A 24,858-nucleotide genomic window follows, 5' to 3' on the forward strand; every position below is an offset into this window, starting at 1 on the left:
CTGTCTGTTTCTTCTGGGGTCCCGGTGTGGTGCTGTTTCTGCTTTCTGTTGGTCTGCTGTTTCTTTCCTGTCTGTGGTTCTGTGCTCTGTTTCTGTCTGTTTTCTGTCTGTCCTGGTTTCTTCTGTCTTTCTGGTTCTGGGTCTGGCATGTTTCTGGTTCTTGGCTGGTTCTGGTCTGTCTGCTGCTGAGTGGTGGCTTCTGGATTTTCTTGGTGTCTGCTGTCTCTGTTCCTGTCTTCTGGCTGTCTGGTTCTGTCTGTTCTCCTGTTCTGTTCTGTGGTCTGGGTGTCTGCTGTGGTTTCTGGTTTTCTGTTTCTGTTTCTTCTTTCTGTGCTGCTGTTCTTCGTTCATGGCTGCTGTTCTCTCTGTTTCTGTCTTTGTTCCTGTGCTTGGTGGTCTGGTCTGGCTCTGCTGTTTCTGGCTTTTCTGTTCTGCTTCTGCTGCTGTCTGCTGCTGTTCTGTGTCTGCATGTTCTTTGTCTGCAACACACCCAAACACCACCATTCGCTGTTCTGCTGTCTCGCCTTCTGCTCTGTCTGGGCTGTCTGGCACAAAGTTCTGTCTCTGGTCTGTTCTGTCTGCTGGGTCTGGGCTGTCTGGGTTTCCTGGTTCTGGTTTATCTAATCCTGGTTTTCTTCTGTTCTGGCTCTGTGGTCTGTCTGCTGGCTGTCTGTCTGGTCTGCTGTTTGCCTTTTTCTTTCTGTTCTGGTCTGGGTCTGTCTGTTCGGTCTGGTCTGTTTTCTTTACCAAAACCCACTTCTTCTGTCTGCTGTGTCTTCTGTCTGTGGGTTTCTTCTGGCTCTTCTTCTGTGGCTGTTTCTGCTGGGTCTGTGTTTCTGTTTCTGTGTCTGTCTGTTCTGGTCTGCTGGTCTGTCTTCTGTCTGGGGTCTGGGGTCTGCTGTTTCTGGGTTCTGTTCTCTGTGTTCTGCTGGGGGGTGTTCTGTCTGTCTTTCCCTGTCTGTGGTCTTCTTCTGCTGGTGGTGGTTCTGGTGTCTTTCTTTCTGGGGTTCTGTCTGTGTCTGTTGTTTCTGGTGTTTCTGTCTGCTTCTGCTGGTTGTTTCTGTCCTGTTTCTGTGAGTTCTTTCTGGTCTGTTCTGTCTGCTGTTGCTCTGGTGTGTTCTGGCTGCTTTCTGGCTGTGTTTCTGGTTCTGTGTCTGGTTTTCTGTTTTCTGGTTCTTGCTGGTTCTGTTCTGCTGTTGTGTGGCTTTGCTTGTTCTGTCTGTGTTCTTGTTTTTCTGCTGGTCTGTTCTTCTGGCTGTTCTGTCTGGTTCTTCTTTTTCTTGGTTTGGTTCTGGTGTCTGTGCTGGGGTTTCTGTCTGTCTGACTGTGTCTGCTGTTTCTGTCTTGTCTGGGTGTTCATCTGTCTGTTTCTGTTGGCATGGTGTGCTGCTTTCTGCCTGTCCTTCTGTCTGTCTGTTCTGGGTCCTTCTGCTGTCTGCTGTTTCTTGTCTTTCTGCTGGGTTCTTTTCTGTTTTCCTGTGTCTGTCTCTGATTTTCTGGTGTCTCTGGTTTTTTTTTTTTTTTTTTTTCTGTTCTGGTCTGCTTCTGTTTCTGGATTTATGTTCTGTTCTGGTGGTGTTTCCTGTCTGGTTCTGGTCCTTTTCTCCTTGTCTTGCTGGGGCTGTCTGTGTTCTTCTGTCTGGGTGCTGTCTGCTGTCTGATTCTTTGTCCTGTCTGTTTCTGTTCTGTGTTCTGGTTTTCCTGGGGGGGGTTCTGCTTGGCTGGGTTCTGTCTGGTGTGTCTCTGCTGTGTGGTGCTTGTTCTTCTGTTTCTGGGTCTGTGGTTCTCTTGTGCTGTTGCTCTGTCTTCGCTGTCTGGTTCTGCGTTCTGGGTCTGGTTTCTGCTGTTCTGGAGTTTCTGGTTCTGTGTCTGGTTGCTGGTCTGTTCTGTGCTGTCTGTTCTTTTCCTGTCTGACTTCTGGGTCTGGTTCTGTTCTGGTCGTCTCTGGGTCTGTCTCTGTCTGTCTGGCTTCCTTGGTGTTTCTGTCTCTGAGTTCTGGTCTGAGTTTCTGGGTTCTGGTGTGTTCTTTCTGTTTTCGGGCTTTTCTTCTTCTGTCTGTTCTGTGGTTTTCTGTTTCTTGTTTCTGTGGTCTGGATCTGTTGGGTCTCTGTCTGCTGGTTTCTCGTTTCTGTTCTGTTCTGGCTGCTGCTTCCTGTCACACACTGGCGGCTGTTTTTCTGTCTTCTTTCTGTCCCTGTTCTGGGCTGTCCTGGTGTCTGTGCAAATTCGGTCTGCTGTTCTGGGGTCTTTCTTCTTCTCTGTGCCCGGGGCCCCCCCACACTGGGGTTGCTCTGTCTGTTCTGTGTTCTTGGTCCTAGTTCTTTCTGCGCTTTCTTCTGGTTCTGCTGGCCCTTTCTGTTCTGGGGCTGGGTCTGTTCTGTTTCTGCTGTTCTTGCTGTTCCTTGCTGTCTGGTTCTGGGGTTTTCGTTTCTGTTCTTTGTTGTTTCTGTTCTGTCTGCTGTTTCTTTTTCTGGGGATTTTCTGGTTTCTGTCTTTTCTGTGTCTGTCTGTCCTGTGTCTGTGTTCTTCTGTTTCTGTTTTCTGTCTTGTTTCTGTGCTGCATGGGCTTCTGTCTTGGTCTTTTCTTTCTGCTGTCTTCTTCTGGGCTTGTGTCTGGCTGGCTGTTCTGTGTTTCTTCTGCTGCTGTGCTTTCTGGCTGGTTCTGCTTTCTGGTTCTGCTGTCTGTTTCTTGTCTTCTTTTTCTGTTCTGTCTGTCTGTTCTGTTCTGTCTTTCTGGTTCTTTTCTGGTTCTGTGGGCTGTTCTGTGTCTGGTTGGGTTCTTTTTCTGCTGGGTGCTGCTGTTTCTTCTGTTTCTTGTTCTTTCTGTGTCTGTTCTGCTGTCTGTGTGCGGGCTGTGATTTCTTCTGCTGTGTTCTGGGGTTTTCTGGTTCTTTTCTGTCTTTGTTTTCTTTCTGTGTCGGGGTCTTCGTTCCTTTTCTGCTTTGTTCTGGTCTGGTGTTCTGCTGTTCTCCCTGCTCTGCTTCTGCTGTCTGGCCTGGGCTGTGTCTGATGTCTCTGTCTGTCTTCTGCCTGGTTCTCTGTTTCTGTTCTTGGTTGTATCTGTTTGGTCGGTTCCTGTCTTTTCTTGTTCTGGGTTTCTGATGGTCTGGTTCCTTGCTTGTCTTTTTTTTTTGTTTTCTGGTGGGGCTTGTGCTTTCTGTCTGTAGCTGTCTGGCTGTTCTGGCTGTCTGCTTCTGCTTTCTGTTCTGCTGTCCTGTTTCTGCTTTCTGGTCTCTTCTGGGTCTGTCTGGTCTGCTTTTTCTCTGTCTGGTTTTCTGTCTGTCTTCTGCGGTGTTTCTGTTCTCTTGTCCTTGGTCTGCTGCTGGGGTTCTTGTTCTGGCTGGTTTCTGCTGCTTCTCTGGTCTGTCCTGTGCTGTTACATGGGGTGTCTGGTGTTGTTCTGCTGTGTCTTCTGCTGTCATGTTCTGTCTTTCTGCTGTGTGTTTCTTCTGTGGTTCTGTCTGGTCTGCTGTTCTGGCTGTTTGTGTCTGGTCTGTTCTGTGGTGTCTGCCTTGGGTCTGCTTGTCTGTTTTTCCTGTCTGGTTCTGTCTGTTTCTTGTTCTGCTGTCCTGTTCTTTTCTGGGGATTCTGGGCTGGTCTGCCTTCTGTCTGGTCTTCTGGTGCTGTTCTGTTCTGTTCTGTTCTTTCTGCTGGTGTTCTGGTTCTGGGGTTTCTGTTTCTGTCTGTCTTCTGTTCTGGCTGTTTCTTGGTCTTTCTGACCTCTGGTTCTATCGTGTTGGGTCCTGGGGGTCTGCTGGCTTGTCTGTCTGGGGCTTGTCCCTGGTGACTGGCTGGTCTGGTTCTTGTTCTGTGGCTGTTCTGCTGTTCTGGCTGCTGCTGTCTGGTCTGTGTTCTGGCCTGGTCCCTGCTGCCTGCCTGTCTGGTGCTGTTCTGTGATGGGATGTTCTGTTCTGCTGTTTCTGTATGCTTCTTTCTGGTCTTTTTTTCTTTGTCTGTGCTTGTCTCTGTTCTGGTCTGTTCGGTTTTTCTCTCTGGTTCTTGGGGTCTGGTGTCTGTTTCTGGTTGTTTCTGGTTTCTGATCTGTCTTGTCTGTTTCTGTCTGTGGTCTGCATCCAAGAAACTTTCTGTTTCTGTGCTGGCCCATGGGGGTGGCTGTTCTGCTGGTTTCTGCTCTTGGGTTCTGTTCTCTTTCTTGGTGTTCTGTTCTGTTCGTGTTCTGGGTGTCTGTCTGTCTGTTCTGTCTTGTTTCTGTCTCTGCTTGACTTCTTCTGCTTTCTGTCTGGTCTGGTCTCTGGTGCTGTTCTGTCTTTCTCTGTCTGCTGGTTCTGTCTCTGTTCTTGGTCTGTCTGGTGTCTTCTGTCTGGTCTGTCTTTTCTGCTGGGCTGGTGTTCTGTTTTCTTGGTTCTGTTCTGGGTTGATCTGTTTCTGGTCTCTGGTTCTCCTTTCTGGGTGCTGGTCTTCTGTAAAGAAAAAAAAAAAATGTTGTTTCTGTCCTTCGTTTTCTGGCCTGCTGCTGTCTGGTTCTGTCTGTGTCTGTTTCTGCTTCTGTCTGTTTCTCGTTCTGTCTGGTCTGGTTCGTTCTGTTCTGTGGTCTGCTGCTGTTCTGCTGTTCTGTCTGTGCTGCTGTCTTGGCTGTCTGGTGGTGTTCTTGGTGGGTTTCTGTCTGCTGTCTGCTGTTCTGTTTCTGTATTTCTGTTCTGGATCTGGTCTGTTCTGTGTTTCTGTGGTCTCCTGTTTCTGGTTCGTGTTCTGGTTTTTCTGCTGTTTCTGGGGTGTGTTTTCTGGTGTCTGCTTTGGCCTTTTCTGGCTTCTTTCTGGGTCTCTGGTTCTTGTTTCTTCTGGGCTGTCTTCTGTTCTTGGGGTTCTTGTCTGTCTTCCTGTTCTTCTAGTCTGTTCTGGTTCTGTCTGCTGCTGTTTCTTCTGGTTCTGTTGTTCTGTCTGCTGGTTCTGCTGTCTCTGTCTGTCTTCTGTGCTTTCTGTTCTTTCTGGATTTTTCTGTGTTCTTTCTGTGTCTGTTTTCTTTCTCTGTGTTCTTCTGTTCTTGCTGGTCTGGTTCTGTGGTCCTGCTGTCTCTGGTTCTTTGGGTCTGGTGCTTCCTGTGTCTTCTGTGTGTGTTCTGTTTCTTGTTTCTGGTCTGTCTGTTTTCTTGGGGGGTTCTGTCTGTTCTTCTGTCTGTCTGTCTGTGCTTTCCTGGGTTCCTGTCTGGTTCTGTCCTTCTGTGTCTGGTGTCCTGTGTCTGCTTTCCTGCTTTCTGGTTCTGTGTGTAGTCTGTTCTCTCTGGCTTCTGCTGTGTGAAGGTTCTGGCTGGTTCTTTCTTTTCTGCAATATGCTGTCTTTCTGGTTCTGTCTGCTGTGTCTGCTGGTTCTGTTCTGCTTTCTGGGTTCTGGTTCTGTTGGTGTGTGGTTGGCTGTCTGTCTGTGGTCTGTGTCTTGGTCTGGTCTTCTGTGGCTGTGTCTGTTTCTGTGTTTCTTGGCTTCTGTCTGTGGTCGTCTGGGTGGGTGTCTTCTGGGTCTCTGTTGTTCTGTCTGTTTCTGGTTCTGGTCTCTGTTGTTCTGGGTCTGTTGTTCTGGGTCTGTTTTGGCTGTTGGTTCTCTTGTTCTGTCTGTCTGTCTTGTCGCTGTTGGTTGCTTTCTGGGTCTGTCTGTCTGTTGTGGCTTCTGCGGTCGGTCTGTTGGCTGGTTGTCTGTCTTTTGTGCTGGTGTCTGTCTGTTTTCTGGCTGTGTCTCTGTCTGTTTCTGTTTTCTGGTCGTCTGTTCTGTCTGTTTGGCTGGGTCTTGCTGTGGCTGTCTTCTGTTTTTGCTGGCCGCGGGTTGCTGTGCTGTCTGTGGTCTGTCTGGCTGTCTGTTCTTGGGCTGTGGGTCTGGGTGTGTTTCTGTGTGGCTGCTGTCTTGGTGTGGTTTGTCTGTCTGGCTTTCTGTCTGTGTCTGTGTCTTTGGGTGTGGTTTCTGGTCTGTTTTTCTGGTCTGTCTGGTTGTTCTGGTCTGTTGCGGTTTTGGCTTCTGCTGGCTGTGCTGGTGTCTGTTCGCTGTCTTGGGCTGTGGGTCTCTGTTGTCTGGTGTCTGTGCTCTTCTGCTGCTGTCTGTCTGTCTGGCTGTTGGCTGGCTGTCTTTTGTTCTGCGTTTTTCTGTCTGGTCTTGGTCGGTTTGTGTCTTTTGTCTTCTGGTCGTCTGTTGTTTCTCCTGCTGGTTCTGTCTGTTTGTCTGCTGTCTGTCTGTTCTGTGGGTTGCTGTCTGGGGTGCTGGTCTCTGGTGTTCTGGCTGGCTGTCCTGTCTGGTTTCTTCTGTGGGTCTGTGTCTGTGCTTCTTCTGGGTCTGTTCTGTCTGTTGGGTTTCCTTGTCTGGCTTTCTTCTTTTTCTTTCTTGTCTGGTGGGTCTGTCTGGGTGTCGTCTGGTTTCCTGGTTTTGTCTGGGTCTGTCTGTGTGTCTGTTTGGTCTCTGTGGTCTGGTTTTTGGTTGCTGTTGTCTGTTTTTGGTGTGCTGGGTTCTCTGCTGGGTTTGGGTCTGGGTCTGCTGTCTGTCTGTTTGCTGCTGGTTTCTGGCTGTCTGTCTGGTCTGGTCTTGTTGGGCTTCTGTTCTGTGCTTGGTCTGTCTGGGCTGTTCTGTGGGCTGTCTGTCTGCTGGTCGGGTTGGCTGTCTTCTGGTCTGTTCTGTTCTGTTCTGCTGGTTCTGCTGGGCTGCTTTTCTGGTCTGTCTGTCTGGGTGTTTCTGTTTGCTGTCGGGTCTGTCTGTCTGTCTGGTGTGGTGTTGGCTCTGTCTGGGTCTGGCTGGCTTGGTTCTGTGGCTTTCTGTCGTTGGCTTGGTTCTGTCTGTTGCTGGTCTTGTTCTCTGTCTGGCTGTCGGCTGGGTCTGTGGGCTGTCGTGTGTCTGGTGTCTGTTGCTGGTTGGTCTGGGTTCTTTCCTGGCTGTCTGTTCTGTCTGGGCTGGGTGCTGCTGCTGTCTGGCTGGCTCTGTCTGGGCTTTTGTCTCTGGTTCTGTCTGGTCTGGTGGTCTGGTGTGTTGCCTGGTGGCTGGTCTGTCTGGGCTGCTTGGTTTGTGCTGTCTGTCTGCTGGGTGTGTGGGTGGGTCTGTTGTGTCTGCTGGCTTTGGTTTGGTGTTGTCTGGTGTTCTGCGGTTCTGCTTCGTGTCTTCTGGTCTGGGGTCTGGTTTCTGTTCGCTGGCTTCTGTCTGGTCGTCTGTCTGGTGTCTGGCTGGTGTGTCTGGTGGCTGCTGGTTCTGTTGGTCTGGTCTGTCTGTGGTCTGTTCTTGGTCTGGGTCTGTGTCTGGGTCTGTCTGTCGGGTTGGCTGTTTCTGGTCTGTTGTTCTGGGTGCTGTTGGCTGTCTGGTTCTGGGGGTTTGTCTTGGTTCTGTTTGTCTGGTGCTGGTGGTTCTGTCTGCTTGCTGTGGCTCTGCTGCTGTCTGGGTTTGGTCTGCTGTCTGTCTGTTGGTCTTGGTTTGTGGTCTGTCTGTTGGTCTGTTCTGGCTGTTTTTTGCTGCTCTGGGTTCTCTGGGGCTTTGGCTGTTGTCTGTCTGCTGGGTGTCTGTGTCTGCTGTCTGGGTCTGGTCTCTGCTGGGTCTGTCTGTTCTGGTGGTCTGGCTGCTGTCTGTGTGCTCTCGTCTCCTGTGTCTGGCTGGTCTCTGGTGTCTGCTGCTGCTCTGGGGGCTCTGGCTTCTGTGCTGCTCGGTCTGGTCTTTCTGTCTGTGCTGGGCTGTTCTGGCTGTTGTCTTGGTGGGCTTGTCTTCTGTTCTTGGTCGGCTGGGTCTGCTCTTTGGGTCTGGGTTCTGTCTGGTTCTGGTGTCGTCTGTGTGCGGGTGGTTCTCTGTCGTCTTGTCGGTGGCTGTGGTGTCTGCTGGTGCGGCTCTTCTGGGCTGTTCTGGCTGGCTGTGGTCTGTTCTGGGGGCTCCTGTTCTGTTCTGCTGGCTTGTGTGTCTGTTGTGTGGTGGCTGGGGCTGGTCTGGTGTTCTGTTCTGTCTGGGCGTTCGTGTGGTCTGTTCTGTCTGTCTGGTGTCTGGTGTCTGCTGTTGGGTCTGGGGTTTCTGGTTCTTGTGGGTGTGGTCTGCTGTTTGCCGTCTTCTGTGTCTGTTCTGTCTGGCTGGTGGTCTGGTCTGGTCGGGTCTGTTTTGTCTGTCTGTGGGCTGGTCTTTCTGGGTCTTCTGTGCTGGGTGCTTTCTGGTCTGGGTTCTGGGTGTCTGTCTGTCTGGTGTGTCTGGTCTGTTCTGCTGTCTGGGCTGGGTCTGGTGGTGGGTGTCTGGTGGTCTGTGTGTTGTCTGTGTGCTGCTTCTGGTCTGGCTGTCTGTGTTGTCTGTGTGGTCTGTCTGCTGGTCTGGGTCTGGCTTTGTCTCTGGTTGGTCTGGTCTGCTGCTTCTGTTCCTTCTCTGTCTGTTGTCTGGGCTCCTGGTCTGGTTGGTTGCTGGGGGTTGGTCTTCGGCTGCTGGGTTCTGTCTGTCTGGTGGGTTTTCTCTGTCTGCTGGTCTGTGTCTGGGCGTCTGGTTGTTGCTGGTCTTGTTCTGGTGTCTGGTGTGGCTGTCTGGTCTGGTTTCTGGTGCTGTCTGTTCTGGGTTTGGGTTCTGGCTGCGTTCTTGGGTCTGGCTTTCTGGTGCTGTTTGGTTTCTGTGGCGTCTGGGCTGTCTGTCTGTTCTGGCTGGTCTGGGTCTGTCGGCTGGTCTGTGGGGTGTCGGTCTGGTGTCTGTCTTGCTGCTCTGTGTCTGTCTGTCTGGTGCTGTGTCTGGTTCTGGGTCTGGTTTGTCTGTTGGCTGTCTGGTCTGTGTGCTGTCTGGCTGGGTTGCTTGGCCTGGTCTGTGCTGTTCTGTGCTGTGTTGCTGGCTGCTGGTTGTGGGTTGGTGTCTGGGTTTGTCTGCTTTGTTCTGGGTTGCTTGTGGTCGGTGTCTGGGGGGCTGGGCTTCTGTCTGGGTTGTGCTGTCTGGTTCTGGCTGTCTGTCTGTTCTGTTGTGCCTGTCTGTCTGCTGTTCTGGTCTTCTGTGGTGCTGTGTCTGGTCTGGCTGGTCTTTCTGGTGGTCTGCTGTTCTGGCCTGCGTGCTTGGTCTGTCTGGGCTGGTCTGGTTGTCTGGGTCTGGGGTCTGGTCTGTCTGTCTGTGTCTTGTCTGTCTGGGGGGTTGTTCTGTCTTCTGGGGTCTGGGGGCTGGTCTGTCTGTCTGTGGTGTGTTGTTGCTGTCTTGGCTGGGGTCTGTCTGTCTGGTTTCTGCTTCTGTCGGGCTGGTCTGGTGCTGGTCTGGGTCTGTTCTGGCTGTGGCTGTTGGTCTTGTCTGGCTTGGTCTTCTGTGTTCTGGGGTCTGCTGGCTGTCTGGGCTGGGTCTGTGTCTTCTGGTCTGCTGGTTTGTGGTCTGGTGGCTGGGTCTGGCTGGGTCTGTCTGGGTTCTGTTCTGGTCTTCTGCTGTTCTGGTGTCTTGGTCTGTGTCGGTGTTTGGTGGTTCTGGTCTCTGTCTGCGCTGCTGTTCTGGTCTGTCTGTCTGTCTCTGGGCTCTGGGTGGCTTCTGTGGGTTGCTCGGCTGTCTGTCTGGTTCTGGCTGGTCTGGTGGTTCTGTCTCTGTGGTGCTTCTGGGTCTGTCGTGGTGTCTGTCTTCTGGGTCTGTCTGTGGGGTTTTTGGCTGTTTGGGTGTGTCTGGTTTGGCTGGTGCTGCTGTCTGTGGTCTGGTCCTGTCTTGTCTGCTGGCTGTTTGTCTGGGTCTGCTGGTCTGCTGGGGTTCTGTTCTGGGTCTCTGTCTGCGCGCTCTCTGGTCTTTGTCTGGTCCTCTGGTCTGGTCTGGTTCTGTCTTCGGTTTGCTGTCTGGGCTGGTGTCTGGGGTCTGTTGGTTCTGTTGGGTCTGGGTCTGGTTGTTCTGGTCGTCTGTTGGGTCTGGTGTCTGGGGTGTTTGTTTCTGGTCTGCTGTGCTGTTGCTGTGGGGTCTGTCTGGTGTCTTGGTCTGCTGTGTCTGTCTGGTCTGGTCTTCTGGCTTCCTGCTGGGTGGGTCTGCTGGGGGTCTGTTTCTGTTGTCTGGGGTCTGTGTCTGTGTGTCTGCTGGTCTGGGGTCTGTCTGTCTTTCTGCTGTGGGTCTGTTCTGGTGTGTTGCTGCTTGGGGCTGGGTGTGTTCTGGGTCTGCTGGGTTCTGGCTGCTGCGGTTCTGTCTGTTGCTGCTGTCTGTCTGGTGTTGTGTCTGCTGTTGTTCTGTGGCTGCTGTCTGGTGTGGGTTCTGTCGTGTTTCGGTTGTGTGGTGGTGCTGTTGCTGGCCCGTGGGTGCTGGTGGTGCTTCTGGCTGTGGGCTGTCTGGTTGTGCTTCGGGTCTTCTGTCTGTCTGTCTGGGGTCTGTTTCTGTGTCTGGTCTGTCTGTGGGTCTGCTTGCTGGGTCGGTCTGGCTGTTTCTGTCTGTCTCTGTGTGGTCTGTCTGTTGGTGTCTGGTCTGGTGTTGTGTCTGTCCGTTTCTGTTGCTGGCTGTCTGCTGGGGTTCTGGGGCTGTTCTGCTTTGGTGGCTCTGTCTGGCTGCTGGGTGTCTGGTTTGGCTGTCTGGGCTGCTCTTCTGGTTCGGTCTGTTGTCTGTGGTCTGGGTGTCTGTGGGTGTTCTGTCTGTGGGGCTGCTGTCTGTTCTTGGGGTTCTGTCTTGGCTGTTGGTTCTGTCGGTCTGCTGTGTCTTGGCTTCTGCTGGCTGGTCTTGTCTGTCTGCTGGGTCTTTTGGTTCTCTGGTGCTGTGGTGGTTGTCTGGCTGTCTTGGGGTCTGTGTTGTCTGGTCTGGCTGGCTGTCTGGTGCTCTGTCTGTCGGGCTGTCGTCTGGTGGTCTTCTGTGCTGGCTGGTCTGGTCTGTGTCTGGTCTGTCTGTTGTGGTCTGGTGTCTGGCTGCTGTGTCTGTTCTGGGTGCTTGGCTGTTCTGGCTGCTGTGTTCTGGGGTTCCTGGGCTTGCTGGGTCTGCTGTTCTGGGTTTTCGTCTGGGTCTGTTGTTTGTCTGTCGTTCTGCTCTGGTCTGTTCTGTCTGGTCTGGTTGTCTGTTCTTCTGCTGTCTGGGTTCTGTGCTCTGCTGTGGTTTGGGGCTGTCTGCTCTGCTCTGTCTCTGGTCTTGGGGTGGGTGGGCTCTGGCTGGGTCTGCTGTCTGGCTGGCTTCTGCTGGGTCTGGCTTCTGGTTCTGCTCTGGTGGCTGGCTGTCTGGTCTGCTTGGGGCTGTTCTGTTCTGCTGGGCTGCTGTCTGCTGGTTCTGGTCTTGGGGTCTTGGCTTTCTGGGGGTCTGGGGGTTGTCTGTGTGGTCTTTGCTCTGGTTGCTGCTGGCGTCTGTTGGGTCTGTCTGTCTGGGTGGCTGGTCTGGGGTCTGGTCTCGTTGTGGGTCTGTCTGTCTGGCCTGGCTTGGTTCTGGTGGGCTTGTCTGGCTTCTGGTCTGTTGGGGTCTGGGGTTCTGCGTTCTGTCTGTCTGGGCTGTGGTTTCTTGTCTGGTCGGGGGGTCTGGTCTGGGGTCTGCTGTCTGGTGTGCTTGTGGGTCTGGGTGTCTGGTTGTCTGCTGGTCTGGGTTGCTTGGGTGGGGTCTGGCTGTCTGCTGCTGTCTCTCTCTGGTGCGGGCTGGGTTCTGGTTGGCTGGTTCTGTCTGGTCTGGGTTTGGTCTTGTCTGTCTTCTGCCTGTGGTTTCTGTCTGGTGGTCTGGGTCTGGGTCTGTCTGGGCTTCTGGTCTGGGGTTTCTTGGGGTTTGTTCTCTGTCTGGCTGGTGTGGGTCTGGCTGGTTCTGTCTGGTTCTTGTGCTGGTGTGTCTGGGTCTGGCTGTGTGGGGTCTGGCTTTCTGTCTGTTGGGTTCTGTGTCTGCTGGTCTGGGTCTGTCTGGGCTGTCTCTGGTCTGTCTTGGTCTGTTGTGTTCTGTGGTTCTGTGCTGGTCTGCTGGTCTGGGCTGGTTGGGTGTTCTGCTGGGTCTGGGGGCTTGGGCTCTGTCTGCTGTTTTTGGTCTGGTGGGTCTGGCTGCTGTGGGTCTGTCTGGCTGTGGGGGTCTGTTGCTGGCTGGGTGGGGCTGGGGGTTGGGCTGGCTTGGTCTGGTTCTGTTTTGGGTTCTGGGGGTTTTGGTGTCTGTTTGGGCGGGGTGTCTGTCTGGGGGGGTTTGGGGTCTGTGGGGTGTTGGGGGCCCCCTGGGCCCGCTGTCTGCTGGGGGTGGGTCGGTTTTTGGCTGGTTTCTTTTGGTTGGTTGTGCTGGGCTGGTGGTCTGCTGGGCTGGGCTGTCTGGCTGGTCTGGTCTGTCTGTGGGGCTGGGGGCTGCTGGCTGGCTGGTTTTGTCTGCTGGGCTGGTCGGGGTTTGGGTGTCTGTTCTGGTCGGGTCTGGGGTTCTTTCCGGGGTTCTGTCTGTCTGTTTGGGTTTTTTTGGGGGGGTTCTGGGGGCTGGGGTTTGGGTTTTGGGGTTTTCCCGGGGCCCGGGGGGGGCTGGGGGGGGTTTTTCCCGCTTTGGGGTCTTTTTGGGGGGTCTGGGGGGCTGGGGGGGGGGTTTGCTGGGGGGGGGTTGGGCTGCTGTCTTTCTGGGGGGCTGGTTTTTGTTTCTGGTTTCTGGGCCCGCTGGGGGGGTTGGGGGGGGTGGGCCCGGGGGGGGGGGCTTTGGGCTGGGTTCTGGGGGGGTTTTGGGGGGTGGGGGGTTTTGGGGCTGGCGGGGGTTTGGTTTTTTGTTTTGGGGGGGGGTTGGGGGGGCTGGGTTTTTTTTTTTCCCGTTGGGGTCCTGTCTTTGGGGGGCTGGGGGCTGGGTTTTGTTTGGGCGGCTTTGGGGTTTTTGGGTTGGGTTGGGGGGTGGGGGGGGGGGGGGTCTGGGGTGGGGGGGGTCGGCTGGGGGTTTTTGGTTTGGGTTGGGGGGGGGGGTTTTTTGGGGTTTTTGGGTTTGTTTGGGGGGGGGGGGGGGGGGGCTGGGGGGGCCCGGGTTTTTGGGGGTGGTCTGGGTTTTGGTCTTTCTGGGGGGTTTGGGCTGCTGGCGGGGGGGGGTCTGTCTGGTTTGGGTTTTGGTGCTTTTGTTTGGGCTGGGGTTCTTGGGTTTGTCTGGGGGGGGGGTTTTTTTGGTTTGGGGTGGGCCCGGGGCGGGGCTGGGTTTTGGGGGGGGGGGGTCTTCTTCTGTTTTTTTGGGGGGTCTTTTCTGGGGGGGTTTGTCTGCTGGGGGGGCGCTGGGGCTTTGGGGGTGGGGGTTTTTTTTTCCCCCCCTTTTTTTTGCTGGGGTTGGGGGGGGGTCTGGGTTTTTTTCTGCTGGGGGGGTTTTTTTGCTGGGGGTTTTTCTGGCTGTTTTTGTCGGGGGGCCCGGTCTTCTGCTGGGGGGTGGGTTTCCCCCCTTTTGGGGTTTTGGCGCTTTCTGTTTTCCCGGGGGGCTGGTCTGTTTTCCGGGGGGGGGGGGGGCTGTTTTCCTGGGGGTTTTCTGCTGGGGTTTTTTGTGGCTTTGGGGTGCTGGGCTGTCTGGGGTTCGTTGGTTCTGTGGGTCTGTGGTTTTTGTTTTGGTCTGGTCTGGTCTTGCTGGCGGGTTTGGTTCTTCCCGGTCTGGTCTGTTGGTGGTTGTTCTGGCTGTCTGCTTTGCTGGGTTCTGTTCTTGGTGCTGGTGGTCTGGCTGTGGCTTGTGCTGGTGCTTGTTTTGTGTCTGTCTGGTCTGCTGTGTCGGTCTGTTCTGTCTTGCTTTTGTGGTCGGTTTCTGCTGTCTGTCGTTCTTGGGGCTGTCTGTCTGCGTGGGTGTGTTTGGTCTGGTGTTTTCTGGTGTTCTGTCTGTTGGTCTGGTTCTGGTCTGGCTTTGGTCTGTCTGCTGGTCTGGGGGGTTTCTTGTCTGGTCTGGGGCTTGTCTGTTTGTGGTCGGTCTGTCTGGCTTTTCTGTGGCTTGGTTCTGTTGTGCTTCTGCTGGGTTTCTGGGCTGGCTGTCTGGCTGTCTTGTGTTCTGGGCTGTGGCTTTCTGGTGGTCTGTGGGTTGGGGGGTTTTCTGGTCTGTTCTGGCTGTTCTGCTGGTCTTGTCTGGTCTGTTTTGGTCTGGGCTGTGGTCTGGGCCTCTTTGGGTCTGTTGTCTGGGGGGCTGTCTGCTGGGCCCCTTCTGTCGTCTGGGTCTGGTGTCTGGTTGGTTCTGTGGCTGGGTGTGTCTGTGGCTGTTCTGTGTCGGCTTTGTCTGGTCTGGGGTCTGGGGTTTGTGTGGTTCTGGTCTGTGGCTGTTCTTCTGGGGGGTCTGTCGGTCTGTGCTTGGGTCTGGTTCTGTTCTGCTGGTGTTTGTGCGGTTTTGTCTGTTCTGTGGTTCGGGTTTTCCTGGTTGTTTGTGGTGTCTTGCTGGTGTGTTTTGGCTGTCTCTGCTGGCTTCTGTGCTGTTCTGGTGTTGCTCTGCTGGGTGTTTTTGGTCTGGGTGGGTGCTGGGCGTCTGGTGTCTTCTGTGGTTGTGTTTCTGTCTGGGTCTGTCGGTGTGGGTCTGGTCTGTCTGGGTTGGGTGGTTGTCTGGTGGGCTGTTTTGGCTGGTCTGATTGTGTCTTGGTTCTGTGTCTGGCTGGTCTGTCTGTGTGTCTCTGGGTTTTGCTGTGGTGCTGTCTGGTGTCTGTTTTTCTGGGTCTGGTCTGGTCTGCTGTTGTGTCTGGTGTTCTTCTCTGTTTGTCTGTCTTGTCTGTTGGGCTGTGTCTGTCTGGGGCTTCTGTGTCTGTGGTGTTTCTGTCTGTGCTTCTGGGTTGGTCTTGTCTGCTGGGGGTCTTCTGGTCTGGTTCTGCTGTGTTTCTGGTCTGGTTCTGCTGTTTGTGGGTCTGTGTGTTTCGTGGTCTGGTGTCTGTGTTCTGTTGGGTCTGTGTGTGTCTGCTGGGCCTGGTGCTTTTGGTCTGGGGCTGTCTGTTTTGGTTTTCTGGGGTCTGCTGTCTGTCTGTGGTTGGTTGTCTTTTCGGGGGTCTGTCTGGGTCGGGGTTGTGTCTGCTGGTGTGGGCTGTTGTGGTCTGGCTGTCTGGTGCTGTTGTCTGTTGTCTGGTTTTGGGTGTGTGTTGGGTCTGCTGTTGTCTGGTTGGCTGTTGTCTGGCTGCTGTTGCTGTTTGGGTCTGGTTGTGTCTGTCTGGGTTGTCTGTCTTCTGTGGTCTGTGTTTCTGGTTGTCTGTCTGGCTTGGTCTTCTGCTGGTTTTTTGCTGGTCTGTCTGTTGGGGTTCTGGTTTTGGGTCTCTGTGCTTGGTCTGTTTGGCTGTCTGGGGTCTGCTGGGTGGTTTGTCTGTGTTTGGTCTTCTGCTGGGGTGGGGTCTGTCTTCTGGTGTTGGTCTGTCTGTGTGTCTGTCTGGTCTCTGGTCTGGCTGGTCTTTTGTCGGGGGGTCTGTGGTTTGTTTGTCTTTGGGTTGTCTGCTGTGTTGTTTTGTTGGGTCGGTGGTGCGTTGTGTCTGTCCTGGTCTGTCTGGTGCTGTTGTGCTGCTGGCTGGTCTGGTCTGGGTGTGTCTGGCTGGGGTCTGGTCTGTTCTGTGGGGTTGGTCTGGGGGGGTGTGGCCTGTGCTGCTGGGGTGTTGGTCTGTCTGTCTGTCTGGTCTGTTTTGTCTTCTGTGGGGGTGGTGCTGTGGTCTGGTTCTGGTCTTGGTGGTCTGGTCTTGTCTGGTTTCTGTGTTCTGGTTTTTGGGCTTCTGTCTTGTCTTCTTTTCTGGTCTGGCTGTTGTCTGGCTGGGGTCTGGCTGGTGTGCTGGCTGGTTCTGCTGGTCTGCTGCTGTTGGTCTGTGTTTTTCCGTCTTTTGCTGGTCTGTCTTTTCTGTCTGTGTTGTCTTGGTGCTGTTGCTGTGTCTGGGGTCTGGGGTGTCTGTGTCTGGGTGCTGTTCTGTCTGGTCTGCTGTGCTGTCTGGGCTGTCTGGTGGGTGGCTGCTGTCTGGGTCTGTCTGTTGTCTGTCCTTTGGGGTTCTGGTCTGTCTCTGGCTGTCTGGGTTTTTGTGCGGTTGTGGTTTTGTTCTGGGCTGTGTCTGGTTGTGGTTCTGGTTGTGCTGTCTGTGGTGCTGTCTTCTGTGTTGGCTGTTCTGTCTGTCTGGTCTGTTGGTGGTTTCTGGTTGGCTGGGTCCTGGTGGTCTGTGGGCTGGGCTTTCTGTTCTGTGCTGGTGTGTCTGGCTGTCTGGCTGCTGGTGGTTTGGGCTTCTGGTGTCTGGTCTGCTGGGGTTGCTGGCTGTTGTGGTGTCTGTCTGTTGGTTGTCTGTCTTGGGCTCTGTCTTTTCTGTGGTGTTCTGGCTCTGGTGTCTGTTGTTTCTGTTGGTGTCTGTGTTGGGTTTGGTCTGTGTCGGTGGTTCTGTCTGGTCGTGTTTGTCTGGTCTGGTCTCTGTCTGTCTTGCTTCTTGTCTTGTTTGCTGGTTTTCTGGCTGCTGTCTGGGTTTTTGTGGGTCTGGTTGTCTTCTGCTGGGTTCTGCTGTCTGTTGCCTGTGTGGGCTGGTCTGGCTGGGGTGTTGTCTGGGTCTGGGTGTTGGTCTCTGGGTGGTCTGCTGTGCTGGGTCTGGCCTTTTCTGTTTGGCTGGGTGTTCTGGTCTTGTGTGTCTTGCTGTGTCTGTCTGGGGGTCTGTCTGTGTCTGGGTGTTGGGCTGTTGGCGGTTGTTTGGGGCTGGGGTGGGTCTGTCTGGGTCTGGTTGGTTTTCTGGTGTCTGGGTCCCGTCTGCTTGTCTGGGTCTGTCTGTGTTCTGGTCTGTCTGTTCTGGGTTGGTCTGTTCTGTGGTGTCTGTCGGTTCTTCTGGTCTGGGGTTGGCTGTCTGGTTGGTCTGTTGTCTGGGCTCTGGCTTCTGTCTTCTGTGGCTTGGTCGTCTGTGGGTCGGTCTGTGGTCTGTGCTCTGGGGGTCTTTTCTGGTTCTGTTCTGTCTGTCTCTGGCTGGTCTTGTCTGTGGGCTGGTCTGTTGTCTGTCTGTGTCGCTCTGTCTGGGCTGGTCTGTGCGTCTGGGGTGTGTCTGGCTGGGTTTCTGTGTCTGGGTCTGCTGTTCTTGGGTGGTTCTGGTTCTGTGTGTCTGTGCTGTCTGTTGGGGCTGTGGTTCTCGGTCTGGGGGGTCTGGTGTCTTTTTCGGCTGGCTGGGGTCTGTTGCTGGGTCTGCTGCTTGGCTGGTGGCTGTGGTGGTGGTGTTTCTGTCGTCTGTTCTGGGCGGCTGTCTTCTGCTGTTCTGGGCTGGTTGTCTGGTGTCTTTTGGTCTGCTGTGTGTCTGGTCTTTTGGCTGGTGCTGTTTGCTGTTGCTGGGGCTGGTGGCTGGCTGGGGTCTGGTTGTCTGTGTTTTGTCTGGTTCTGGGGGTGCTGTCTGGGTCTGTGGGCTGTCTGGTCTGTGGTCTGCTCTGTTGGTCTTGCTGGTCTGGTCTGTGGGTCTTCGCTGTGGGGGTCTGCTGTCTGCTGTCTGTGGTGTCTCTTTCTGTTTCTTGGTCTGTGGTCTGTGGTCTGTCTGTGTTTGTTTGGGTCTGTCTGTCTGTGTTCTGTCTGGGTTTGTGGGTGTGGGTCTGTCTGGGTGCTGCTTGTTTGTCTGGGGCTGTCTGTCTTGCTGCTGGGTCTGGTGTCTGTGTTCTGTTCTGCTGCTTGGTCTTGTGGGTCTGTCTGTTGGCTGTTCTGTCTGGGGTCTTCTTGTCTGGTTTGGGGTTTTCTCTGGGGTTTTTTCTGCTGCTGGGTGTCTGGGTCTGGTTGTCTGTTTGGTTTCTGTGGTTTCTGGCTGGGTTGCTGTCTGGTCTGCTCTGGTTCTGGGTGGCTCTTGTTTGGGTTCTTCTGTCTGCTGGCCTGTTCTCTGCTGGTGTCTCTGTCTGGGCTGTCTGTGTGGTTGGTCTGGGGTCGTTTGTGTCTTCTGCGGGTCTTCTGGTCTTCTGGGGGGGCTGTCTGCTGGCTCTGTTGGGTTCTGTGCTCTGTGTGTGTTGGCTGGTTGGCTGCTCTGTCTGTGGCTGTGGTCGTCTGTGGTTTTGTCTGCTGGGGTCGTCTTGGTGTCTGTGGGTGGTGTCTGGTTGGGCTCTGTCTGTCTGGTCTGCTGCTGTCTGCTTTCTGTGGTCTGCTGGCTGTGGTTCTGTTGGGTCTGTCTGGTGGCTGTCTGTCTGTCTTTCTGCTGGGTTGTCTGGGGTGTTTCTCCTGTTCTGGTCTGTGTCTGGGGTCTGGTGTCTTTGGGGTCTGTCTGTGTCTGTCTGGTCTGCCGGGTTTTGGGCTCTGGGCCGGTCTGTGTGTCTGGGTGTCTGGTTGTCTGGTGCTGTGGGTCGTCTGTGTTCTGTGTTGCGGCTGGTCTGTTGCTTTCTGTTCTGTCTGGGGTTCTTCTTGTCTGGCTGCTGTTCTGCTGGTCTGGTGTCTGTGGGTCTCTGTCTGTTTCTGTCTGGTGCTGGTCTGTCTGTCTGGTGTGTGCGTTGTGTCTGTTCTTGGCTGCTGGTTTGCCCGTGGGTTTGTCTGTCTGTCGGTTTTGTGCTGTTCTGGGTTTGTTGGGCCTGCTGCTGGTTGTTGTTCTGTTCTGGGTTTGTTTGTCTGTGGTCTGGGTCTGGTCTGGTGGTTCTGGTCTGTCTGTGTCTGCTGGGTGTTCTTGGTCTGCTGTCTGGGGTCTGGTCGGCTGGTCTGGTCTTTGTTGCTGTGGTCTTCTGGGTTTTCTGTTGGTCTGGTCTGGGCCCTTTTGGTTCTGGTCTGTGTTCTGTCTGTCGGTCTTGGTCTCTTTCTTTCTGGGGGTCGGTTGTCTGGGGTGGCTGGTGCTGGTTCTGGTCGGGTCTGGTTGTGTGCGCCTGGTTCTTCTGGGTTGGTTGGGTTTGTCTGTGGTCTGGTGTCTGGTTCTGGTCGGCTGTGGCTGTTTTGTTCTTGGTCTGGGTTGTTTCTCTGTGGTTCTGTCTGGGTCTGGTTTGGTTGGGTGTCGTGTCTGGCCTGGTCTGTGGTTTGGTTCTGGTGTCTTCTGTGTGGCTCTGTCTGTGTCGGTGGTCTGGTCTGTCTGCTGTGGTGGTTTCTTGGTTGGCTGTTTGTCTCTGTCTGTGTGCTGTGGTGGGTGGGGTGTCTGTGCCTGTTTCTGTTGGGTCTGGGTCTGGTTGTTTGTCTGTTGGCCCGTGTGGTCTGTCTGTTTCTTCTGTTCTGGTCTGGCTGTTGTTGGGGGTTCTGGTGTCTGGTTGGTCTGCTGTCTGTATTCTGTGTCTGTTCTGTGGTCTGTCTGTCTCTGCTTCTCTGCTGTTGTCTTTTGTGTGGTGGTCTTGTGTTTTCTGTGTGCTGGGTTGTCTGTGGGTCTGTCTGCTGGTCTGGTCTGCTGTTCTGGTTTCTGGTGGCCTGTGGTGTTGGTCTGTCTGGTTCTTTGTTGTCTGGTGTGGGGGTTGGTCTGGCGCTTTTTGTCTGTTTCTGTCTGGGGTGGGTCCTTTGGTGGGCTGGCTGGTTCTGGGGTCTGTCTGGGTTCTGGTTCTGTCTGGGTGTTCTCTGGCTTCTGGGTCTCTGTTGTCTGTTGTCTGGGTTGTCTGTTTTGGTGGTCTGTTGTTGGCTGTGGGTGTCTTGCTTTTCTGTGGTCTGTTCTGTCTGTTGGGTTCTGTGTGGGTCTGCTGCTGTTCGGTCTTCTGGTTGTTGGTGGTCTGGTCTGTGGTCTGGCTGTCTGGTCTTTGCTGGTCTTGTGCTTCTGCTGGGTGGGTCGGGCTGGTCTTCTTTCTGTGGGGCTGGTCGGGTCGGTCTGTGGCTTCTTTGTCTGCTGGGTTCTGGGTTTTTGGTTTTTGGTTCTGTCTGGGGCTGGTTCTGTCTGGTTTTTGGTTGTTCTGTCTGTGGCTGTTGTTGTTCTGCTGGTTTGTCTGGTGCTGGGTGGCTGGTCTGGTTGCTTGGTTGTGGTCTGGCTGTCTGTGGGTGTTGTTCTGGTGTTGCTGTGTGGTGTCTGTTGGGGTCTGTCTGTGTCTTGTCTGTCTCTGGCGCTGGGCTTCTGGGCTCTGTTGCTGGGTTGTCTGGGTGGTGCTGTTTTCTGTGTTGTCTGGGCTGTTCTGGTCTGTTGTCTGTGGGCTGGTCTGTCTGGGGCTCTGTGTCTCTGGGTTCCTGGCTGGGTCTGTCGTGGTTCTGCGGTTTCTGCCTGTGTCTGGGTCTCTGGGTCTGGTTCTCTGGGGTTTCTGTCTGGTTTCTTCTGGGTTTGGCCGTCTGTCTGTGGTCGGTCTGGGGTCTGGCTTGTTCTGGTGGCTTGTGTCTGCTGGGCTGTGGTTTTGGTCTGTGTTTGGTGTTGGTGTCTGTTTGGGTTTTCTGGCGGTCTGGGCTTGTGTCTGTGTCTGGTCTGCTGGTCTGGCTTTGTCTGTGGTCTTCTGTCTCTGGGGTCTGGTCTGTTGCTGGGGTGGCCTTGCTGTTGTTCTGGTTTTTCTGGTCGCTGTCTGTCTGGCTGTTCGGTTGTGTCTGGTCTTGTGTCTGGGGGGTCGGCTGTGTCTGCTTTTTGTTCTGTGTCTGGCTTCTGGTTGTCTGGGCTGTGGGTGTGCTGTGGGGGTGTTTCTGGTTTGTTGGCTCTGTTCTGTGGGGGGGGTCCTTTTGTTTGGTGGTCTGTCTGTGCTGGGTTCTTGGTCGGTCTTTCTGTCTGCTGTGTCTGCTGGGTGGCTCTGGTTCTGTTGGTCTGTTGGTTTTTGGTGCTGGGTTGGTTTCTGGGTCTTGTCTGTCTGGGTCGTCTGGTGTTGGGCTGTCTGTCTTGGCTTCTGTTCTGGTCTGTGTTGGTCTGGGTCTGTGTCGGTTTCTGGCCGGTGTTGTCTGGGTCTGTCGGGGTTTTGGTTCTGGGGTTGTTTGTCTTCTGTCTTGTTCTGGTTGTGGGTCTGTGGGGTCTGTCTGGCTTTGTCTGGTGTCTGTTGTTGGCTGGCTTTTCTGCTGGTTTTGGGGGCGGGCTGTTCTGGCGGTCTGGGGCGTCTTCTGTTGTGTCTGTTGGTCTGGGGGGTCTGGGCTGTCTGTCGGTCTGTGGTTCTGTTGTCTGGGCTGGGTGCTGTGTTGGCTGTGTTGTCTGGGTCTGCTGTCTGTCTGTGGGGTGTTCTGGTTCTGTGCTGCTGGTTCTGGTCTGGTTTCTGGTTGGGTGGTTGCTGGGTCTGGTTTTGTGGGGTGGGCTGTGTCTGTTTGGTTCTGTTGTCTGTGTTGTCTGTGTGGCTGCTGGTCTGGGGTCTGTGTGGTCTGCTGCTGGTGTTTCCCGGTCTGGTCTGTCTGGTTGTTGCTGGTCTTTTCTGTTGTGTCTGGTCTGGGTCTGTGTTTGGGTCTGGTGTGGGCTTTCTGTCTGCTGTTTGTGGTTGGGCGGTTGCTTGGTGCTGTCCTGGGGGTGTCTGTCTGGCTGTGTTCGGCTCGCGGTCTGGTCTGTTCTGTGTGCTGTTCTGGGTCTGTGGTCTGCTGTGGCTGTCTGGTGCTGCTGGGCTGCTGTTCTGTTTTGGTCTGTGGGCCTGTCTGGCTGGGGGCTCGGGCTGTTGGGTCGTGTCTGGTGGCTGTTGTTCTGCTGTCTGGTCTGGCTCTTGCTGTTTTTGTCTGTTTGTCTCTGGGTGTTCTGGCTGCTGTCTGTTTTGTCTGTTCTGCGGCTGGGTCTGGTCTGTTTGTGGGGTTTTCTGGTCTGTCTGGTCTTGGCTTCCTGCTGTCTGTCTGGCTTTGCTGCTTTGTCTGGGCTTGTTTGTTGGTTGTTCTGTCTGCTTCCTGCTCTGTGGGTGTGCTTGTTGGGTCTGTCTGGTGGCTTCTGTCTGTGCTGTGTCTGTTGTGTGTTTGCTGGTCTGTCTGGCTGTCTTGCTGTTGTCTGGGTTCTGTTTGGGCTGGGTCTGTGGGTTCTTTGTCTGTGGTCTGTCTGTTCTGGTGGTGTGCTGTCTGTCTTCTGGGTGGTGGTCTGTCTGTGGTTTGGGTCTGTGTTCTGCTGTCTGGCTGGTTCTGGGGGTTCTTCTGGCTGTTCTGGTGTCTGTCTTTGGTCGGTCTGGTGGTCTGGGTTCTGTTTGTGGTCTGTCTGTCTGGGTGTGTCGCTCGGTCTGGTCTGTCTGCTGGTGTTCTGGGTCTGTTTCTTTGGTTTCTGTTGGGGCTGTCTGTCTGGTCTGGGTTCTGGTGCTGCTCTGTCTGGTTGGTCTGGCTGTCGTTGTCTGTTTGTCGTCTGTTCTGGCTGTGTTGGTTCTGTCTTCTGTCTCGGGGTGGTTTCTGTGGCTGTCTGCGTTGGCTCTGGTGCGGTCTGGGTTCTGCTGTTGGTGGTCTGTGTGGGCTTGGTTCTGTGCTGTCTGGTCTGGCGCTTGTGGTCTGGTTTTGTCTGTTTTCTGTGTCTGTCTGGTCTGGTCTGCGTGGCTGCGGCTGTTGTTCTGTGGGCTTGGGGTCTTCTGTCTGTCTGGTCTGGGGGGTGCTGGCTGGCTTCTGGGTCTGTGTGTCTGGGTCTTCTGTCTGCTGCTGGTTGGCTTCTGTCTGTCTGGGTTCTGTTGTCTGTCTGTCGGGGGGCTGGGTCTGCTGTGCTTCGTTGTGGCTGGCTGCTGTCTTTCGTGCTGGCTGTTCTGGGTCTTTTGTCTGGCTGTCTGTTCTGTTGTTGGTCTTTTTTGTCTGTGGTGCTGTTGTGGGTCTGTGGCTTGGGGTTTTGTGCTGTCTGGTGTCTGGTGGCCCTGTGTCTGGTGTTGGTTGGTGTGCTGGGTCTGTGTGTCTGGTCTGTGTGGGGCTGGTCTGCTTCTTGTCTGGGGTCTGGGGCTTGGTTTTGTGCCTCTTGTTGTTGGTCTGCTGTGGGTTCGTCTGTTGGGTGTCGGTGCTTCTGGTTTCTGTCTGTCTCTGGGCTGGGGGCCCGTTTGTCTGGGTCTGGTTCTGTGGGTGGCTGCTGCTGTGTTGGGTTCTGTTTCTGGTGCTGGGTGTTGGCTGGTCTGGGTCTGTCTGCGTTTGGGGTGCTTGTTGTGTTTGGGGCCTGTTGGGCTGTTCTGGGTCTGTCTTTCTGTGGGTTGGTTCTGTCTGGTTGTCTCTGGGGCTGTCTGGTGGTGTCTGTTGGGTCTGCTGTGCTGTGGGTCTGGTCTGCTGTGCTGTGTGTCTGTTCTGGGTCGGTTGTTTTCTGGCTGTGGGTGTGGTCTTCTGCGGGCTGTGCTGTTCCTGTGTGTTCTGTCTGCTTTCTGTCTGGTGTGGTCTGGTCTGGCTGTTGGGGTTTTGTCTGGTGGTCGCTGTTGTTGTCTGCTGGTCTGGTTCTGTGGTCTGGGTTGCTCTCTCTGGCTCTTCCGGGCTGGCTGTCTCTGTCTGGTCTTGTTCTGTGGGGTCTGTCTGGTTTCTGGCGGTCTGTCTGGGGCTTGTGGGCTGCTGTCTGTTTGGGGCTGCTGCTGTGGTTCTGTCGGTGTTGGTCTGTTGTGGCTGGTTGGGTCTGCTGGGGTCTGTGTGTGGGCTGGGTTGGTTCTGTCTGGGGGTCTGGTGTCGTTTTGGTGGGTCCTGGTTGTGGTGTGTCTGGGGCTGTTTGGGGTCTGTGTTTCTTGTTGGTGTTGTGGGGTTTCTGGCTGGTGTTTTGGGTGGCTGGTCTGTCTGTTCGTCTGTCTGTTACTGGGTTCTGTTGGTTGGTCTGCTCTGCTGTGCTGTTCTGGGTCTGTTCGGGTCTGTCGCTGGGGTCCTGGCTGTTCTCTGCTGGTCGGGTCTGTCTGGTGTTCTGTCTGGCTTTTCTTGCTGGGCTGCGGTTCCCGTTGTCTCTGTGTGCTGTCTTGTCTGGGCTGGGCTGTTTGGGTCTGGGTCTCTTTCTGCTGGCTGTGCTGGTCTGTCTGGTCTGTTCTGGTGTGCTGGTGGTTGCTGTGGGTGTCTGGGCTGGGGTCTCTGTGCTGGTCTGTTGTGGTGTTCGGTCTCTGGGGTTTCTGTCTGGGCTGTCTGTGGTCTGGGTGTGTCTGGCTGGGGGCTCTTGTCTGTGGTCTTGCTGGTTCGTGGCTTTTCTGCTTGTGGGGTGTTTGCTGGTCTGGGGCTGGGTCTGGCTTCTGGTCCTCTGTCTGTCTGGTCTGTCTCTGGGTCTGGGTCTGCTGGGTGGCTGCTGTCTCTGTGCTGTCTGTCTGGGTCTGTCTGTCTGGTTCGTCTGTCTGGGGTTCTGCTTGGTCTTGTCTGTGGCTGTTGTCTGGCTGTCTTGGTCTTGGTTTGGGTCTGGGTTGTCTGGGTGCTGGGCTTGCTGTTCTGTGTGGGGGTTTGGGCTGTTGTTGTGGCTGTCTGGTTCTGGTGTTGGGGTCTGCTGTCTGGTCTGTGGGTGCTCTCTGTCTGGCTGGGGTCTGTTCTGTTTTTCGGTGCTGGGCTGCTTGGTCTGGGTCTGCTGGGGCTTCGGTTGTTCTGGGGTTGTCTGTCTGTGTTCTGGGTCTGCTGGTCTGTCTGTTGGGTTGGTTTTGGGGTCTGGTTGTCTGTCTGTCTGGGGGGTCTGGTCGGGTGGCGGTCTGTGCTGGTTGTTTTGGTCTGTTCTGGCTGTCTGTGTTCTGGTCTGGTGTTGTTTTGTGGTTTGTTGGTTGGTCTGGGTTTTCTGTGGGTGTGTCTGGCGGTCTGTGGTGCTGTCTGTGTCTGTCTGTTGTTGGTGCTGCTGGGTCTGTTTGTGGCGTCTTGGTTTTGGGTCTGGCTGTTTCTTCTGGTTGTTGCTCTGTTGGTCTGGGGGGTCTGTCTGGGCTGTTCTGTGGTGCTTGGGCTGTCCTCTGTCTTGTCGGTTGTGGGTCTGTCGGTCTGGTCTCTTTTTCTGGGGTTTTTGGCTGGTTTGTTCTGGTTCTGGCTGTTGTCTGGCTGTCTGGTTTTTCTTGCTTCTGGTCTGTCTGTGGGTCTGGTGGTCTGTGTTGGCTGGGTCTTTGGTCTGGTCGTCTGCTGGGGCTTCTGGTCTGTCTGTCTGGTTCTTTGTGGGTTTGGTTGGGCTGGTCTGCTGGCTGTGTCTTTTGGGGGTTTTGTTTTGCTGTCTTCCTCTGTGGGTCTTGCTGGTCTGTTCTGTCGTCTGTGTCTGGTCTGGTCTGTTTCTGGGTCTGCTGGCTGTGTTTGGTTCTGGGTCTGTGTTCTGCTGGCTGTCTGCTTGTGGTCTGTTGGTGTGGTGGTTCTGCTGCTGGTGTCTGTCTGTTCTGTGTCTGGGTTGGTTTTTGTCTGTGTGTCTTCTGCGTGCTGTTTTTCTGTGTTGGCTGGTCTGTCTGTTCTGTGGGCTGGTCTGTCTGTGGTTCTGGTCTCTGGGTGGTCTGTTTGTCCTGTGGTTTT

General features: G+C 54.7%; 1 protein-coding gene across 1 annotated transcript in view; it reads right to left on the bottom strand.

Moving 5' to 3' along the window:
* LOC119571552 overlaps nucleotides 1-24,858 on the bottom strand; it is a gene marked incomplete at both ends in the record, with an annotated part of 51,461 nt that overhangs the window by 12,661 nt on the left and 13,942 nt on the right. The window contains 12 exon segments of the mRNA XM_037918805.1: nucleotides 148-1,193; nucleotides 1,617-2,409; nucleotides 2,608-4,421; nucleotides 4,505-4,881; nucleotides 5,148-5,668; nucleotides 6,775-9,528; nucleotides 9,635-9,922; nucleotides 10,362-12,175; nucleotides 12,789-12,908; nucleotides 13,372-17,221; nucleotides 17,319-18,090; nucleotides 18,231-24,848. Of these exon segments, the coding sequence (XP_037774733.1) occupies nucleotides 148-1,193; nucleotides 1,617-2,409; nucleotides 2,608-4,421; nucleotides 4,505-4,881; nucleotides 5,148-5,668; nucleotides 6,775-9,528; nucleotides 9,635-9,922; nucleotides 10,362-12,175; nucleotides 12,789-12,908; nucleotides 13,372-17,221; nucleotides 17,319-18,090; nucleotides 18,231-24,848 (20,767 nt within the window).

This window comes from Penaeus monodon, unplaced genomic scaffold (assembly GCF_015228065.2).
Source record: "Penaeus monodon isolate SGIC_2016 unplaced genomic scaffold, NSTDA_Pmon_1 PmonScaffold_682, whole genome shotgun sequence".
Lineage (NCBI taxonomy): Eukaryota > Metazoa > Arthropoda > Malacostraca > Decapoda > Penaeidae > Penaeus > Penaeus monodon.